Raw genomic sequence first — 19,836 nt, forward strand, 5'->3', positions numbered from 1 at the left:
TGGTGGTTGCACCAATTTACATTCCCACCAAGAGTGTACAGGATTCCCTTTTCTCCACATCCTTACCAACATTTGTTGTTTGTAAATTTTTTGATGATAGCCATTCTGACAGGTGTGAGGTGATATCTAACTGTGATTTTGATTTGCATTTCTCTGATAATTAGCAGTGTTGACCATCTTTTCATGTGCATATTAGCCATCTATATATCTTCTTTGGAAAAATGTCTATTCAGTTCTTCTGCCCACTTTAAAATCTGGTTTTTTTTTATATTGAGTTGTATGAGGTGTTTATATATTTTGGATATTAACCCCTTATCAGTAATATCATTTTCAAATATTTCTCACATTCAGTAGTTTGCCTTTTCATTTTGTTGATGGTTTCCTTTGCTGTTTTTTAAGTTTAATTCGGTTCCATTTGTTTGTTTTTGCTTTTATTTCTTTTGCGTTAGGAAATAGAACCAAAAATATATTGCTATTATTTATGTCAAAGAATGTTCTGCCCGTGTTCTGTTCTAGGAGTTTTATGGTTTCCAGTCTTACATTTAGGTCTTTAATCTATTTTGAGTTTATTTTTCATGTGATGTCAGGACATGTTCTAATTTCCTTTTTATATGTAGTTGTCCGTTTTTTTTTATTTGTTTCAAACTTATAAAACTGAACAAAAACAGTCCTGCTCTGCAAATTTTTCAACTCACTTCAATGCTTAATAAATCATTCATTTTTTTCTAGATTAATAAACATACTTATACATAATAATCTCTAATGCTTACAGATAATTCTTGCCTATTCCTGTAGTGTAATTGTTAAGTAGTTATTTCTGCATTTTCAGATTATTTCCATTGTTAATGACTACACATACATAAAAACAGAATAAAAATAAAAACCACAATGTATTATGTTTTGGTCCACAATGAATTAGATAGGTTTTGGTAAAATGATGATACCTGGCAAAACACACATCTTGCTCATTAGTGAACATCACTACTGTCCCCTGATCATAGAATTATCACCTTCTTCTTTTTCTTTTCCAGCTTTATTGAGATAAAATTGACAAATAAAATTGTCAAGAGTTAAGAGTTAAGATGTATAATGTGATGATTTGATATATGTATCCATTGGGAAGTGATTACCACAATCAAGTTAAGTAACACATCCATCATCTCCATCGTTATCATTTGTGTATTTGTGTGATAAGAACACTTAAGATCTACTCTCTTAAGTAAATTTCAAGTATACAATACAGTATTATTTACTATGGTCACCATGCTATAGGTTAGATCACCAGAACTTATTTATTCTATACTGTCTGTTGTCATAGTAGCAGTCACAGTTCTCCCCTCCTTGTCGAATTATCACTACTATATAAATCATTATTAATCCCTCATAGATCACAGCACATCCCTGAGAACTAGATGTTCTAATCCAAGGCAATGCCTATACGGACCCCATTGAGCTATTTGTGCTGTAACCATGTTAATTTCTCTTAAAAACAAGATTTTCAATGATTTCCAAATATATTGAGTCAGGATTTATTTGCACATATGTAAATTTTGTAAATTACATAAAAATCTCTAAAACTATAATAATTCTCCAGTTCAGTTTTCTTCTTCTATCCTTGAATTTAAATATGATATCTCTTTCTTTTCAAAAACAATTTCACCATGGGGGCTCCTGGTAAAAATTTTCCATAATTTTCTTTTAGTATTCTGTAACAAATACCTCTGAATCTTAAGAGTTTGCTTTTTTTGATGTTTTGTATTTTCAGAGTATGCACAGCTCACAAAAATAATTATTTAACTATGTCTATATTATAGTTAAGTTTGAAGAATTTTAAAACATTTTTATGGAAGTAAGTAATGCACATCAAAGAGTTATTAGGGAATTCAGAGTCATGTGGAACAGACATATGTGGGAGCACTACACCCAGTGGCCAGAGCAGATGTCAGATGAACCCCTCAAGGGCCAGAAAATGCCAAATAGAGTGAGAATTAGCCAGGCTTCTGAGATATAATCTGGCAGTTTGTACTCTATACTCTATAAGCCTATACTTCAGCCTAAACTGAAATATTTTAGAAAACCTGTCTAGTTTTGGACTCACCTATTAAGCTATTTGTTAGCCAACTTCCTTCCAGAATTTGGCAATGAGAACAGTGAGTACAAAGGTGTCTCCAAAATTACAGTCACTGTTATTAAGAAGGTCCTTATAAAACAGGTTGATGAATACACAGTCTTTTCTTTCTTTCTTTCCTTTCTTTCTTTCTTTCCTTTTCTTTTCTTTCTTTCTTTTCTTTTCTTTCTTTTCTTTCTTTCCTTTCTTTCTTTCTTTCCTTTTCTTTTCTTTCTTTCTTTTCTTTTCTTTCTTTCTTTCTTTTCTTTTCTTTCTTTCTTTTCTTTTCTTTCTTTTCTTTCTTTCTTTCTTTCTTTCTTCTTTCTTTCTTTCTTTCTTTCTTTCTTTCTTTCTTTCTTTCTTTCTTTCTTTCTTTCTTTCTTTCTTTCTTTCTTTCTTTCTTTCTTTCTTTCTTTCTTCCTTCCTTCCTTCCTTCCTTCCTTCCTTCCTTCCTTCCTTCCTTCCTTCCTTCCTCTTAAGTTGTGTGTGCATCTTTTTGAAAGAGCAGATTTGTCTGGTTCTCTGAAATACTTATGAGTCAAAAGTTTTTTTTGCCCAGAGTTCTCTGAAGAGCTGCCTTGACTTCCTTGTTCCTTAAACTATAGATGATAGGGTTGAGCATGGATGTCACCACTGTATAGAATAGGCTTAGGAATTTATCCATTCCTTGTGAATGGCTAGCCTTGGGCCTCAAGTAGGTGACAGATGCTGAGCCATAGAAGAGTGTTACTACAAGTAGGTGGGAAGAACAGGTGGAAAGAGCTTTTCGGCGGCCTTCAGGGGAGGGCAAGATCAGCACAGCAGTTAGAATTCTGCCATAAGAAGCAATGATTAATAAAAATGGGCTGGAAATGCAAAGGATGGCCACGACAAAGACCGCAGCCTCATTGTGGGATGTATCGCCACAAGCAAGTGCCAGGATAGGGTGGAGGTCACAGAAGAAGTGGTCGATTTCACAGGGGCCACAGAAATCCAAGGAGAAAATGTAGTTGGTCTGGCCTAAGCCTGCCATGCATCCCACTCCCCAAGAAACCATTGCCAAATGGACACACAGTCCACGACTCATACGTGTTGCATAGTGAAGTGGGGAGCATATGGCCATATAGCGGTCAAAAGCCATGGCTGCCAAAAGACAGCACTCACTGATACCAAATAATGCGAAGAAGAACATCTGTGTAGCACAACCCTCCCGAGAGATTCCTCGGGCCTCACTCACAAGGCTCTGCAGCATCTTGGGTACGACAGAGCAAGTGTAGCCAATCTCCAAGAGAGACAAGTTGGCCAGGAAGAAGTACATGGGGGTATGGAGGACCGGATTGGTCCAGATGGCAAGGGCTATGAGAGCATTGCCTGTCAGTGATGCTAAGAACATGAGTAGGATGAGGGTAAATAAAAGGAAACACTGTTCAGTGACCTCAGAGAATCTGGCAAATGCAAAGCGTTTCACAGACATGCTGTTGTCCTGCCACAGGGAACAATTGAGGTTCATGACCTGAAAATAAGAAAGGTGAAGTCATCAGAAAGATGCTCTCAGATATAAATATAAATCTTTATGTTACTCTTAATGAGCTCTAGCAAGTCATAGAGATAAATTTCTTACCTGCAATTCTAAAATTCAAAAAGTTTGGAAATTACACTCATCCTGAAACCAAATCCTATTCTGTGTTCACTACCCCAGCTGATTTGTCCAAAATATATCAGTTGGAAGGCATCAAATGGAAAAAAAAATCCAGGACAACTCTCTCTCATCCCTTCATTTTATAGTTGTCAAATACTACCAAATAAAGGTCCTCTCATACCTGTCTATTCTTTCCTATTCTTTTGCCACTGACTTACTTTTTTCACTCATTCATTCAACAGATATTTATTGAACACAGAGTATTTTCAGAGTATTTTGCAGTTACTGTTGTAGGTTCTGGATTCAACAATGGAAAAACCTCACTTCTTCCCATGTGGGACTTAGGCAAAGCAAAAATTAAATGTCCATTCAATAATTAAATAATTGCTTCTATGCAGAGAATTAAGACCAAGGTATATCCTGGTGACTGACCAGTTAGATTGGATGTTCACAGAGGGCTCTTGATAATGAGAAGCATGAGCTGAGATGTGAAGGGCAGCTCTGTGAAGACTGTATCACAGCCATTCCTATCAGATATATATATATACATAGTACTGCTGAGATAATTCCACATTGCAACAAATTTCTGTACTTGTAATATTTCTCATCTACCATTCCTTCTCCATCACAATGTCCTTTGCTAAATGAAAATTACCATTGCCTCAAGTTAAAAATTCAAATGAATTTTTAATTATGAATCAAGTCACTGACTTTCAGTAGAGACTTCTATCTCACCCTTTATCCAAATGGACCTCATATTATAGTCATAGCAAAGTACTCAGATCTTTTAGTACATGTCTTGCATATATTTTCTTTTTCTTGTGCTCATTTCCCCCTGGGCGCTTGACATTTGCCTCCCTATTTCTCCATCTACTGAGCAGGCTATGTTCAAGTTCCAGCACAGCTTCATCTCCTCTCTGGAAACTTGTTCCTAACTCCTGCTCTCCCTGCCCCCATCCTAGTCAGTTACATGCCCCCTCCACTGTGTGTTCCCATCACACTATAACAGCTATGAGAGCACTTACACTACTCCAAGGACAATAAATTGTTCATTTCTTCCTGAGTGTGGCCTCAGACACAGACACAGAGTATAGAATTTTATTTGTACCGTTATATTCACCACCCTTAACAATGCATAAGCTCTTATGTAATGAAAAATTTAAGTGCTTGGCTTTATTCTGGCTGCCTATGTATTCTGCCCATTGGTGCATATTCTATTTTCTGAAGTTAATTGTGATAAATCTCATCTCTCTTAAATATCTTAAATGTGATGGTTATTTTTCTCTCAATCTGATTCCTTGTTCGTTTTGTGAATGTACTGTACTTTACATTTTTCTTTTGAAATGTCATCAACCAGAATTCTAAACAATGTTTGCCATGAAAAGGGCAGAAGAATGAGGAAGTTTTACTTCCATTCTTCTGGACTTTGTTCATTAGCATCACCTGAGATCATACTTGTACTACATTGTTTTATAACACATCACTATTTATTCCACATTAATGTTTGATGCCAGTATGTTTAAAACAAAAGTATGCTTTTTGAGGTTACAAATTATTATGAACAGACAAAAGTATTAGGTATGTTCATAAAAACACACGTATAAAAATGTACATTTTTGCATATTTACATATATCTGTAGATTCACAGAGAGAAACACACGTTCAAATCTATAATGAATAACATAGTAATCAAGAGTGTTCTGGAAATAGTCTATCTGGTTCAAACCCTAGTACACCTAATGCTGGGTCAAAGCTAACATTTGCTTAAATATCTGTTCCTCAGTTTTCCTGTTTAGTCAGCTTCAAGATCTAAGATATACATTCTATATAGTTCTGCTTTGGAAATAATCCAGCATAAGTGATTCATTTGGGGTCAGCTCCAGATAATTAGAAATGTTCCCTTAACTGACTCAATCCCTTTTTAATCTCTGTTTCCATAATGAAATATTTCTTTGTTTCCTGTCAGTCAAAGAAAAACGTGATATATTATTAGATATTTTATATGAAACACTTAGTACAGTGCCTGGCATACAAGAAAAACTCAGTACATATTAACCTACATTATTCTGAAGTTTTCATTTCTAAAATGCTTAATAGTACATACAATTTGTAAATTGGTCATTAAAGATTGTAGAGATGATTACACATTTCTTTCCATAATTTACACATAGTCATTTCATCGAGGACTTAATATTTATCTGGGTGATGCCTTAACATAACCCAGCAGAAACAATTTTATCATTTGATTAGAGTAACATATACAGGATAATCTAGGCATTTCCATTACCTAACAATAAGAGATATATCTATTTCCTGTGAATTAATTTAGATCAACTTATAGCAGTTTTATGACAGGGATATCGGCAAATTGAGTAAATTGGTATACCCTCCAGAGAAGGAGAAAAATAATATAAAAGTAATGGCCAGAACTGAAAAATACTTTGGGTATTGGCTATCCATTTTCACACTTTTATCCACCATTTTCCACAACTCTCCTAAGACATCAATTATATCACATACCTTTAATCATAATATTTGAGGGAAAAAAGTAGGTTGTATTTGCTTCTGATGAGCCACTCTTTGATTTTCTCTGCACCCTGTTCTTATAACCTCCCCAAATCAAGAAGATGTAAGTCTCCCCAAACCTCACTTCTAAGACTGTGCACTAAGAAGCTTTTGTTGTAGTCAGGACCAGGTCTGATCTCAGGAAGATTATATATCTCCTGAGAGAGCATCATGTCCCTCCTAACAATGCCCTCAATCACACACACACACACACACACACACATGCGCACACACACACACACGCATACGGGGCTGTGCTGATGATATCATGACATATTTGAGCTTTTCTCGGCCTGAAAAAAAAAAACAGGGATAGGATTATGTTATACTTCATTTCTTCTCCTTGTTCTGAATCCTTATCCTTCCTCCCTCCCCTAGGAGACATATTTTCTTCTCACTAGAGTGTCAGGAAATAGTTTGATTCTCTCTCAGGAATTGCTGTGGACAAGACTGTCTCTATTTGTTGGTAAATGCTAATATTTAGGAAGGAAAATATGTTAATGTAAAAGACAATGTAAAAACAAAAGTCAAAGTAAATCAACCGTAAAATATAATAAATAACCCATATTATAGGTAGTTACTGTCATAGGCTGTGTACATAATATGATATGAATTCAAGGGAAAGGTACTCTGGAACCAGATATTTGACTAATCTAAACTATTAATATGAAATATTCTGATTTTAATTTTTTGTCTGAATTAAGCAAAATAGTCATCCAAAATAATTATGAAAACTACATTAGTAACTTTGTCACATTGTATTGATAATAGTTATTATTTATTCTGATTATTGTAAAAGACTCATTAATAAATCATAATAACCTAGTTATATGAGCTTGACAAAGTGCCAACTTGCTTCTATCAAAAGTAACTAAAAAATCAAGAGTCAAAGATATATATTAGGACGATGGAAAAACTGTAAAGTACTGAATACTTATTTAAACGATATAAAAAGTGAGTAAGGTGTCGAATATTTATTATTGACATGATATAAAGGCAAAGGAGAAAGAACTGAGAAAAGGAAGTTGTCATTTAGGTAGAAAATTCCTCTTATTGCCTCCCCATTAAATAAATTATGCACTAGAGGAGATCAAGATGGAGTAGGAAGACGCAAAACTCCCTTCCCCAATGAATTCATCAAAAATACATCTATGTGTGGAAAAAGGCTGGATGAAAATTAACTAGAGGCTAGCAGAGAGACTCCTCTATAGCCAAGGCTCTAAGAAATATCCACATGTAATTGGGTAGGAACAGAAGCTATAAGGTTGGGACCTGTGCCCCTGGGAGGGGCTCAGAGGAAAACGGAGATTACATGGGCAGACATTCTCCTCAGGTAGTGAGTGGTTTGAGTACATATTGGGCGCCCAGCTCTGGGTGTCCTACACAGGGAAGACAAGCCTCCTTGGCTGGTTGGAGGACTGGTGGGACAAACAGAAGGATATGTGAAACCTGGACTCCATTCCTAAGGAGCACGTGCACACTTGCTTGCTCCTGAAGCAGTGAGGAGAAGGACAATTGAAAACTGCCTCAGTGGCTTCCCAAGGCTGTCCCCCAGGCTCATGCCCCAACCTGAGCTGAGCAAATGCTCTAGCCCTGTTTGCTTCAACATGCAACTCCACATTTACATTTTCCACACTCTTTTCTCTCTCTTCTCCTTTTGGAACCCATAAATTTGAATGTTGGTACCCTTGATGTTGTCCCAGAGATCCCATAAATTGTTTTCATTTTTCAAAATGTTTCTTTTTGCTCTTCTCATTTGGTGGTTTTCATTAATCTATCTTCCAGATCACTTATGCATTCTTCTTTCCTTCTAGTGTGTTTTTTTCTAACTTTTTTTTTTATTGAGTTATAGTCATTTTACAACGTTGTGTCAAATTCCAGTGTAGAGCACAATTTTTCAGTTATACATGAACATACATATATTCATTGTCACTTTTTTTTCCGCTGAGAGTGTGTTTTTCATTTTAGTTATTGTATTCTTCAGTTCTGAATGGATCATTTTTCTTTTCTAGTTCCTTCTTAAAATTCTCACTGTGTTCATCTATTCTTTTCCCTAATTCAGTTAGCACTCTTCTATTTACTGCTTTGAATTCTTTATATAGTAAATTGTTTATTTCTGTCTTATATGGGAGCATCCCTATGCAGTCTGTTTGTGCCCAGTGGCTTTGGTGGGTTTGAGGTGCACACAAGTGATGTCTTTCCTTAGGGTGTCCTGACAGCTATCACCTTGGTAGAAGGTGGGGCTAGAGATGAAGGGGCTGGGGCCAGAACCAGCTGTGAACCAGGCTTCCCCTCTGCTCAGTGGCCACCTGTCTGGGGCATGGGTGTGTCCCAAATTGCAGGAGCAGAAGCCCTGAGGGTTGGGTCAAACTGGCTCCATTTCCATTAAGTTTATTGCCCTTTTCCCTCCCAGCACCAGCCCCTGCAGCGCCAGAGGGGAGCAGTGCTGGAGCAAGAGGGACTGGTGTGTTTATTTGGCAATGGTCAGTGTATTGGGTGTGGCAGTCTGGCCGCCACAGCGATCTGGTCTGCTTCTGACGTGCTACCTGATGGCTGCCCCCTTCCAGCTCAGAGGCCACTTAGGGTTGGAGCTGCCACAGCATCCCATGCAGAGCCTTTTCCTTGGTCATGGCAGCCCTTGCTCCAGTTGGAAGGGCGATGTGAATCTCCAGCTGTGCTGGAGCATTAGCTCTGCTTAGTGCAGGGCACGCGACAAGGTGGTTGTGTGAAACCAGTCAGCCAGCAGCATGGTTTCACTCTGCCCTTTCCACCCTGCTTCAGGAGGAAGCCACTGTTTGTGTGCTACTCCTGAGCTGAGTCAAGGCTTCCTACAACCTACGTGTTAGTCTCATTGGCCTTCCAAACAGCCAAAGGGGCTCTGCTTCCCTTTGTCAGACCCCAGGACTGGGCTGCCCAATATGTGGCTTGAACCACTCATTCCTCACAGAACATCTCAGCCCAGGTAATCTCCCTTTTCTTCTGAATCCCCTCGTACGGGCACAGGTCCTCACCTGACCACTTCTCTTCTCCTCCTGATTCTGAGTTTATCCTTTTTATAGCCATGGTTATACAGGAGTCTTTCTGCTAGTCTCCAGTTAGTTTTCAGTGAGAGTTATTCTACACTTAGTTGTATTTTTTATGTGTTTGTTGGGGGAGATGAGTTCTACATCCTCCTCCTTTACCATCTTGATTCAAATCCAGCATATTCTTCAATCTTGTTTTTCTTCTGTTGATCTTACCATGCACTAGTCTAGCTGCTAATTTTCTCTAAAAGATGCCTGAAATAAATCTGAGAAAACTAATAGTTGATGATTCTGAGTTGTAGGGATATAGGTGTTCTATTCATAATATTTTAAGCATCTAGAATAAAGAATAGCAAAGAAATAAAGTAGAATTGTTTGTTAAAATTTTGGTTCAAATAAAATTAACTCTAATGGTGATAATAGCTAAGATGTATTGAATAATTTTGTACCAAGCACTGTGGAAAATGTTACATATTTTTCTCTTTGAGTTCTCACAACAATGAAGACCATTGAAATGTAAAGATTATTTTCTGATACTTCTCTTAAATAGAAAGAAAAAATACCCAATTTCTCTCTTAACATTACAATTTTAAAAATCTAATCTTATTACAATTTATAATTTCTATGCCAAAATTTTCTTTCTACAGATGAAGTATATTAACTAGAAACAATTTAGCAATTTAAAAATATCAATTAATTTATAAACTCATGATCTGCTTTTTTAAACAGTAATAAGTCAATTATTACATGTAGATTTGTAATCACAGTTAATTTCATTTGTTTATATATTATTGCAAAACTCTTGATAAGACACCAAAGGAAATTACTGATGAAAATGTTTTGGAAATATTAAATAGTTTTGTTATATTTCTGAGTTTTGGTAGTTACCATCTGAGTTATAGTTTGAATGGTCTTTAAAGATCATTTTCAATACTTCTGCAGGGCTAAACTTGGCTTTGAAGTTTATAGATGTTGGCAGACACAATAAACTCAAATTCATAAGGCAAAGATATACAGTTTATTCTTTATGTATTCCACTTTAGAAATGTTTCATGTTGCCTCCTTACCTCTCCATTAGACTACCTCTGACAAGTATTCCTTTAAATTTGGTCCTTAGCATGATGAGGAATTGGGGAAGAAATTTCAGGACCACTCATACCCTTCCCCATAAACACAGCTTAAAGTATGGTTATCAGTGATGGCGGGTCTATAGAGTCATCATTATCTTAGTACAACAGTGTGGAGTCATGTTGAAGGTATTCCTCAGAAACTGTTCTAACTAGAATGACTCCTTGAAGGGCATTAATTGCTACTTTGGGATTTACCCTCCCACTGGCCCAGTTAAGGAAAGCAAGTCACATTATTCTTTTGTTTCCATAAAGGCTCCTTTTGCTCTAGGAAAAGGGGTCCATCCCCTGACACACTCAATGCTCTCATGAGTTCATCCTTCCAGCTAAAACCAGGTCTTTTTTAGTAGACTCAAGACTCTTGTCTAGCAATGATAATCATAGTAATTTTCAGACTCTGCTTTCCTATATTGATATAGTAGATTAGAATATATGGTATAGGCAGCTATTTATGGTGTAAACCAGATGAAAACCATAGATCAGATGGGTCCACATGTAAAGAGGGCACAGGTTGGGTAGACAAATACAGGGAATGTGGACAGACGCAGGAAGGACAGAAGTGGAAGGAGTTGTTTGGGTACTACTTGAGCACTGGGTAAGAGAATTAAATGACTGATATATTAAAAAATAAGCTGCCCAGTGTTGTGTGGATGGGGAAAAGACACTCATTTCCACCACTATTTCCTCCGTAATGACTTATTTCAAAAAAAGGGAAGAGCTGTTTCACTCCACAGCCCGTGAAAGCAAACTTTGATGAGGCCTTTATTTTTCTTTCCTCAGGTAAGAAGAAACTTAACCATAAATTTCCTACCTTTTCTCTACTTACATCTGGTGCATATACAACTGGTACATATAACAACTATGAGTGGAGTATATCAAATGCCACAGTGGTGCAGCCACTGATATTCTTGAAGAGTGCAGGCCAGCTATTTTGTCCAACTTGTCTTACTGTGAGTTTGTTTCACATTTCTTCATTATTAGAATCAGGCTGTGTATTTTTGACAGGAATATGACTGAAATGACATTTTGTCCTGTGCAGAGCATCATATTAGTAGTCACATGATGTTGGTTTGTCTCGATAGTGGTGATGCTAACACTGATTACTTTGCTGTGGTGATGTCCACCAAATTTTTATACTGTGAAGTTTACTGCTTTTAATTTTTCAATTAAGAAGTAATTTGTGGAGAGATATTATAGACCATGTAAATATCCCATTTCTCATATTCATTCACTAGTTTTTAGCATCCATTGATATTCTTCTAACTCTGCCATTCCTTCTATATGTATTAATTATGATCCTGCTGACAGGAAAAGCTTTCTTTTCTATCTAATTTATTTAAATAAATTATTTACTTACTTATTCTTATTTATTTATTGGTATGAGCTTATAGATCCTTACTGCTTTCAATTCATTAGTATCATGGTATCTTTTAATTCCCAAACTGACCTAGAATTGAACAGTGTCAAGTCCTTCAAACTGGCTTCTGTTACTTGTTACTTTTTCATGTGTTTCTATGGTTCTGGGAGAGTTTCCTTTTTTTTTTTTTTGAATGTATGTGAATCTTTCCTCAGGTAAAAAGAAATGAATGGCAATGGAAAAAATCAATTCAAGTTCTGAAGGCTACTTTGTTCTACTGGGTTTTTCTAATTGGCCTCATCTTGAATTTGTTCTCTTTGTGGTTATCTTGATGTTCTACTTGATGACATTGGTAGGCAACCTATTTATCATTATCTTGTCATACTTGGACTCCCATCTCCACACACCCATGTATTTCTTCCTCTCAAACCTCTCTATTTTGGATCTCTGCTACACCACCAGCTCCATCCCTCAGTTGCTTGTCAACCTCTGGGGCCCAGAGAAAACCATCTCTTACTCTGGTTGCATGATTCAGCTTTACTTTTCCCTTGCATTGGGAACCACAGAATGTGTGCTACTGGTGGTGATGTCCTATGACCGTTATGCAGCTGTATGTAGACCCTTGCATTACACTGTCCTCATGCACCCTCGCTTATGCCATATATTGGCTGCGGCTTGTTGGGTGAGTGGTTTTACCACCTCAGCACTTCATTCCATCTTTACCTTCTGGGTACCCCTGTGTGGACATCGCCAAGTGGACCATTTCTTCTGTGAAGTTCCAGCACTGCTGCGACTGTCATGCGTTGATACCCGTGCCAACGAGCTGACCCTCATGGTCATGAGCTCCATTTTTGTTCTCATACCTCTCATCCTCATTCTTAGTTCCTATGGTGCCATTGCCCAGGCTGTACTGAGGATGCAGTCAACAACTGGACTTCAGAAAGTCTTTGGCACATGTGGAGCCCATCTTATGGTTGTATCCCTCTTTTTCATTCCAGCCATGTGCATATATCTCCAGCCACCATCAGGAAAGCCTCAAGATCAGGGCAAGTTCATTGCCCTGTTTTATACTGTTGTCACACCTAGCCTCAACCCTCTAATCTACACTCTCAGAAACAGAGATGTAAGAGGGGCAGTAAAGAGATTAATGGGGCAAGAGTGAGCTCCTATACTTGTGACATTAACCATATAATGCAGCATCTCTTCACCAATGGTTCCTCCACCATCCATTCATCAACCACTCTTTGATTCACTCCCTCTGTCAGCACTTATTGATCATGTGCTCTCATGAGTTCACAGAGTTTGTGGTAGCAAACATGAATTAAACAGTCTGCCTGAATACCAATCACTCTCTGGTGTAGAGAACAACCATGTGAAATAAAGATTAAACATCAATATTAAATGTCTTCAGTGGTAAATACCTAATAAAACAGAAATATCCTTTTCTAATTTAAAATTAAGCATGGAATTTGTTGCAAAAATGGATAAAAGAGCAGGTTGTAATTCCTATGGAAATATGATATTGTTAATTTTTCAAAAACCTAGGATATGTCTTAATTTCTTGCTTTTTATGCAGGATTCATCATAAAATTTGTCTTCTTTGGTTTAATTAAAGGCATGTGAAATACCTTAAGTCGTTTTTTCAACACTGTTACTCTTTTTTGAAAGTAGTTAATATTGAGAGGAACTTTGGTCTATATTCCATTATCAAGTAAAACAAACTTCTATGAATCATAGCAAGAAAGCCTCTTAAATAATTAAGCAGAAGTAAGCTTCTTATATTTCTTATTTTTCAAATAAGTGAGCAGTGTAAAGTAGATGAAAATACTTATAAAACTCTGTTATATAGCTTGTAAAGCAATGGTCATCATAGGTTAGGTATTGTTAGGTGCAGAAAGGACTTGGAGCACCTGCATAACCTAAGAAGCAGTACAGAATATCTGAGGCGACTGGGTGCTAGGCTCTGAAAATTATTTGATAAGTCCAATGGGTATTTGAAAGAATTTCTTGAAAATATATTGGAAAAATTTGTGGTAAAAGCTGCATGAAAAAATGTTCGTTTTTTCTGTTTAAGTTTGAATATTTGTGGTTAGTAAGTCTGTTATGAAAATCAATATATATTTTCCAAATAAAGAAATGTATTTTTCATGAAAATAATAATTTTGTTACCTATATTATTACACCACCCTCATCTGAAATAACTGCGCTATGTGTGTAACACATATAGTGGAATAAGGCTGAAGAATAATTCAAAGTAAAATCTGGGCAACAGGTACCTGAGTTTTGTATGGTAATCCAAATGTCAGTTGTAGTTTTTGAGGCTTTTAAAGTTTGGATATGATTGATTCAAACCCTATTTCCTAAGTATAAAATACATCCCCAAACTTCCCCTCAGTTCCTGTGTGGCTTGCAATTACACTGATTCTGATATCTTTGTCTTCTCCTTTGTGTGCCTGTGATTTTTTCTTTATCTTCAACTAGACATAAACAATAAAATGAATGGGGTATTTTCATTTGTCTTTAACCTACTTTCCAAGAAATGCAGAATCAAGAGTCATGTATATAAAGTAACTTCTAGTCAACATTTAGGGTCACCTTGTGTGAGCCATCACAGAGAAACAGTTTTAAAAACTTTAAAAACACATAGCTTATTTCTCTGAACCATCTACTTATGGAAATCTTATTGTTTGGGATACCTCTTGTAGTACACTAGTCTCTCACTATCTAACTCTAAAAAAAGGTGAAATTTCCCATCTATTTTCTTCCTTTTCTGCTTGTAAAACATATAAATATCTTTTAATATGTGTGGACTATTTTTCTTGAGATGCTATAATAGTGCTTATGTAATATTGAATCCTAGCGACCTTACCATGATATTCTATTTACTTTTTAACCCAAAACAAAGATCAGTTACCAAAACTTTCCCCCAAGAATAACACAGATATTATTGTTTATCATTTTGTATCTTTAAAACCACTTACACAAACCTTATGCAATTTTATCACAGATAGTATGATAGGTGTGTGTTTTTTTCCCACTTTGCAGAGGAGAAAACTGAAGGGAAAAAGACATGTGGCTTACCTAGGCTATAACCACCTGTATGTGACAAAAGCAGGGTAATGGAAATAGGTTTTAGCTCTGAAGCCCCTTGTTATGACCAACACCCAAAGGTAAACTAGAAGGTCTGAGATCCTACCATTGCCAACCCTAAACATCAAACCAATGTTTACTCAAGTGACATTTACACAACACATACGAATTTGGGTCACAGGCAACTTTACTGAAGAACAAACAATGAAGCTAGCCTTTTCTCAGTTAATAATAGATGCTAAATGTGCTGAAGCATCAGCTCTTTCTTTACTCGGGTAAATTTCTACTCCCCATCCAGACGGATGTTTTCCAGTCTCTGTCCACTTCATCTCATACCTATTCCTGTGCAGCACATTTCCTAAGCACATTTTGCGATTATCTCTTCTTGTTGTCTCTCAGAAGTGCAGGAGAAATACCCTATGATCTCATTTATATGTGGAACCTAAAAAACAAAACAAGCAAACAAAATAAAATGAAAACAGACTCATAGATAAAGGGAACAAATGGGTGGTTGCCAGAGGGGGAGCTAAACAGGTGAAGGGGCTTAAGAGGTACAAACCTCCAGCTGGAAGATAAATAAACTGTGGGAAAGTAATATACAGCATAAGCAATATGGCCAGTGATCTTGTAATAACTATTTAGGGACAGATGGTTACTAGACTTACTGTGGTGATAATTTCATAGTGCATGCAAATGCAAATCACTCTGTTGAACACTGAAACTAAAATAATTTTTATGACAACTCTATTTCAATAAAATGCAAAAAAAATAAAGTTCCATCATTTCTTACACATTTATTAGTTGATTTGATAGGTAAATAAGGCCTCCTTTTTCACTTTTCTCAAGATTTCCACATTCCTAATCCCTGGGACCTGTAATTATATATTGTCTCACATGGTATAAGAACTTCTACAGATATAAATAAGTTTTGAATATTGAGATGGGGAGATTAACCTGAATTATCCAAGTGGACCAAGAGTTCTTATAAGAGAGAGGTAGGAAGTCAGAGAGGAGACAAGATACTGTGCTTCTGACTTTAAAGATGGAAGAAAGGAATATAGGTAGCCTCTAGAAGCTGGAAAAGAACAGGAAATAGATTCTCTCCTAATGTCTGGAGAAGAACACAGCTTTGTGTACCTATTTTAGTATTTTTATCTCTAGAACCCTAAGGAAGTAAAATTTTGTGTTGTTTTAAGCCACTAATTATGTGGTAATATGTTAGAGCAGCAATAGGAAACTAACACAGTTGGCGTTCTACTGGAAGGAATAGCTTTCCTTTTTACCATATGTGTTTACATATATTGTATCATCTGTCATTTTAATAAGATGATCTTGGCTAATCTCAGACTTTCCCTTAGGAAAGGAGGACTAATTTGCCTGTCTTAAGCCACATGACCACACCTATAAACAGAGAAGTAAGGTTTCCTAATGAACAGCTCTGCAGAAATGTATGGCATAGACAAAACCAAGACATGGTAATATGTTGACAAATATTTCATTAGTTAGAATATTACATTCCTTTACTCTTCCAAGAAATAGAAAGTTTTGTATTGTGCTTGAGAATGGGGCAACACTAAAAAATAGTGACTAAGTATGGCTTTGGGGAGCCATTTATAATAGCAGTATAAATCCTTGAAATTTGAAGACTTTTCCAATTACCTTGGCTTTTCATGAATTTTCACATTTGAAATCCAGGCTGATAAATTGATGACAATGAGAATTCAACTCTGTGTGATTACACTTGTAATCTAACCTAATATGAAACAGAGATTGGTTGCTGAGGGCAGGAATCTGATTTTTTTTTTTTTTTGACGATTAGACCTAGTGGGTCCCAGAAAGATAAGTTTGCATTAAGAGAACATTGACTATTAATGTGGGCATATAAGTTCTTAACCACCAAGCTTCTTAAACAGTGATGCTTGAATTTTAATGGAATCAAGCCTTGAGAAAAAGATTTCTTAGTCTATAGGAAATTGAGTTTAAAATAGAAACTAACAATAAGAATAGAGAGGAATGAAGTCTTACGCTCAAAATGGGTTGATTGCTAACTTTAGAGTGAGGAATCTGTGACAAGATGTGTCCAAGTCCTTTAAATCCCAAGAAGATGATGTCAAAATAATCTTACTATTTCAGAAGAATACAGAACAACTTAAGGGCAAAATAGTATATGATCAGGCTGAGCATTTCAATCTTCAGGAGAACCTAAAGTGCTTGCAAAATAATCTTAAGGGTAGGATGACAATTTGAGGAAACGGTGTGTATAAAATATATGAAAATTTTGAACAAGTGTTAAAAAAAGTCAGCCATATCTCTGAGTGAGAAATAGACAAATATTTCTTTCTGTAATTGGAGAAGATAAAATGAATAATAAGCATTTAGAACTCATAAAATGAAAACATCAGAAAATGAATGCCACCCAATAATCCGTGAAAAGAAGCCTTGAAGAAATTGACTTATGCTGCTTTAAAGGCTCTTGACAGAGAAAAATACCAAAATATAAATAACATTATTTGAAGAATTCCAAATCCTTGAAGCCTTAAAAATCAAATTAAAAATAATCAGAATGAGTCACGAATTTTGCCAATTAAAAAATGGCATTTGATTTGCAGATGTTGAATCATCCTTCCATTCCTGGAATAAATTCCACTTGATTATGGTGTGTGATTTTTTAATATATTCTTGAATTTGGCTTGCTAATATTTTGTTGAGAATTTTTGCATATATATTGATCAAGGATGTTGGCCTGTAATTTTCCTTCCTTTCTTCCTTCCTTCCTTCCTTTTTCTTTCTTTTCTTTCTTTCTTTTTCTTCCCTTCCTTCCTTCCTTCTTCCTTTCTTCCTTTCTTTCTTTCGTCCTTTTGTCCTTTCATCCTTTCTTTCGTCCTTTCATCCTTCTGTCCTTCCTTCCTTCTTTCCTTTCTGTCTTCCTTTCTGTCTTTCTGTCTTTCATGTCTTTTGTGTCTTTGGTTTGGTGTCAGGGTAACTGTGGCCTCACAGAATGAATTTGGAAATATTCCTTCCTGTTCAATTTTTTGGAATAGTTTGAGAAGAGTAAGTATTAATCCTCCTTTATTTGGTAGAATTCCTCTGTGAAACTGTCAGTCCTGGACTTTTGTTTGTTGGTAATTTTTTGATTACTGATTCAAATTGAATTACTGATTTAATAGTAATTGGTCTGTTCAGATTATTTACTTCTTCCTGACTCAGTCTTCAAAGACTGTATGTTTCTAGGAATTCATCTACTTTTTCTAGATTGTCCAATTTGTTAGCATATTACTGTTCATAGTATTCTCTTAGGATTGTTTGTATTTCTCTGATATCGGTTGTAATTTCTCCTCTATCATTTCTTATTTTATTTGAGTCTTCATTCTTTTTTTATTAATGAGCCTGGGTAAAGGCTTATCAATTTTGTTTATCTTTTAAAAAAACAGCCCTTGGTTTCATTAACCTTTTCTATTTATTTTTTGTTCTATTTATTTCCCCTCATCTTTAAAGTGAGGCTTAAGAGTTACAGTTGCACGGCAAAGGAAGCTATCAATAAAACAAAAAGACAGCCTATACAATGGAAGAAAATGTTTGCAAACCATACATCTGATGAAAGGTTAACATCTAAAGTATATAAGGAACTCATACCGCTTAATGGAAAAAAGCCAAATAATCCAAGTAAATAATGGGAAAAAGACCTGAATAGATATTTTTCCAAGGAAGACATACAAATGGTCAACAGGTATAAAAAAGGTGGTCAACATCACTAATCATCAGGGAAAAAAATCAAAACCACAATGAGATGTCACTTCATACCTGCCAGAATGGCTAGTATCAAAAGAACAAATTTAACAAATAATGGTGAGTATATGGTGAAAAGAGAATACTTGTGCACTGTTAGTGGGAATGTGAATAGACTTGGCCACTATGGAAAATAGTGTAAAAGTTCCTCAAACAATTGAAAATAGAACTTCCATATGATTCAGCAATTCTACTTTGGCAAAATATCTAAAGAAACAAAATCACTATCTTGAAGAGACACCTGTGCTCCCAAGATTGCAGCATTATACACAGTAGACAAAAAATAGAAACAACCAAAGTGTCCATTGATAAATTAATAGATAAGACAATTGATGTGATATAATGCTATTCAACCATGAGAAAGAAGGAAATTCTGCCATTTAAAACAACATAGATGACCCTAGAGGACATTATTCTAAGCAAAATTAGTCAGTCAGAGAAAGACAAATACTGTAAGATATCACTAATATGTGTAATATTTTAAGAAAAGTCAAACTCATAGAAACAGTGTAGAATGCTGGTTACCAGGGCCTGGTGTAGTGTGGAGGATGAACAGGGAGATGCTGGTCAGAGGGTACAGGCCTTTAGTTATAAGATGAGTCAGCTCTTGTGAACTATGTATAACATAGTGACTATAGGTAATAGTAATACGTTGTATTTTTGAAATTTTCTAGAGAATAGACTTTAAATATCCTTACCCCACAACAAAAGGTAAGTATATGAGATGATGAATGAATTAATTAACTAGAAAGTGGTGAACGTTTCACAAAGTACTCATATGTCAAATCACAACATTGTACACTTTATATATATACAATTTACTTGTTGATTATTTTTGCGAACTGAAAAATTAGGACAAAAACAGATGAATACTCTATTTTAATTTTCAGGCTAATACCAGCAAAGTATTAAAAGGTAGTATAAAATTTTAGCCAGAAGGAGAGTATAAAAGAAAACATAATATTTTGCTTTTCTCTTCCAGTTTTATTGAGATATAATTGACATAGAGCACTGTATAAATCTAAGGTTTACAGTATAATAATTTGACTAACATACATCATGAAATGATTATACAATAAGTTTAATGAATATCCATCATTTCACATAGATATAAAATAAAAGAAAAAGAAAGAAGTTTTTCCTTGTGGTGAGAACTTTTAGGA

General features: G+C 35.7%; 2 protein-coding genes across 2 annotated transcripts; one reads left to right on the forward strand and one right to left on the reverse strand.

Annotated features, from left to right (window-relative positions):
- Positions 1–2,645: 2,645 nt before the first annotated feature.
- On the reverse strand, positions 2,646–3,913 carry LOC105084080 (olfactory receptor 10C1-like). The gene has a single exon (XM_010974116.3). It carries the CDS (start codon positions 3,594–3,596, stop codon positions 2,646–2,648), a length of 951 nt encoding a protein of 316 aa, XP_010972418.2. The 5' UTR covers positions 3,597–3,913.
- A 7,755-nt stretch (positions 3,914–11,668) lies between these two features.
- On the forward strand, positions 11,669–13,782 carry LOC105084079 (olfactory receptor 2J3-like). Its single transcript, XM_010974115.2, has one exon. It carries the CDS (start codon positions 12,027–12,029, stop codon positions 12,957–12,959), a length of 933 nt encoding a protein of 310 aa, XP_010972417.1. The 5' UTR covers positions 11,669–12,026; the 3' UTR covers positions 12,960–13,782.
- Positions 13,783–19,836: the final 6,054 nt, after the last annotated feature.

This window comes from Camelus bactrianus, chromosome 20, assembly GCF_048773025.1.
Source record: "Camelus bactrianus isolate YW-2024 breed Bactrian camel chromosome 20, ASM4877302v1, whole genome shotgun sequence".
Lineage (NCBI taxonomy): Eukaryota > Metazoa > Chordata > Mammalia > Artiodactyla > Camelidae > Camelus > Camelus bactrianus.

Bases quoted from the DNA above. Each gene is read 5' to 3' on its own strand.
- LOC105084080 (XM_010974116.3), bottom strand. From the start codon at position 3,596: ATGAACCTCAATTGTTCCCTGTGGCAGGACAACAGCATGTCTGTGAAA.
- LOC105084079 (XM_010974115.2), top strand. From the start codon at position 12,027: ATGGCAATGGAAAAAATCAATTCAAGTTCTGAAGGCTACTTTGTTCTA.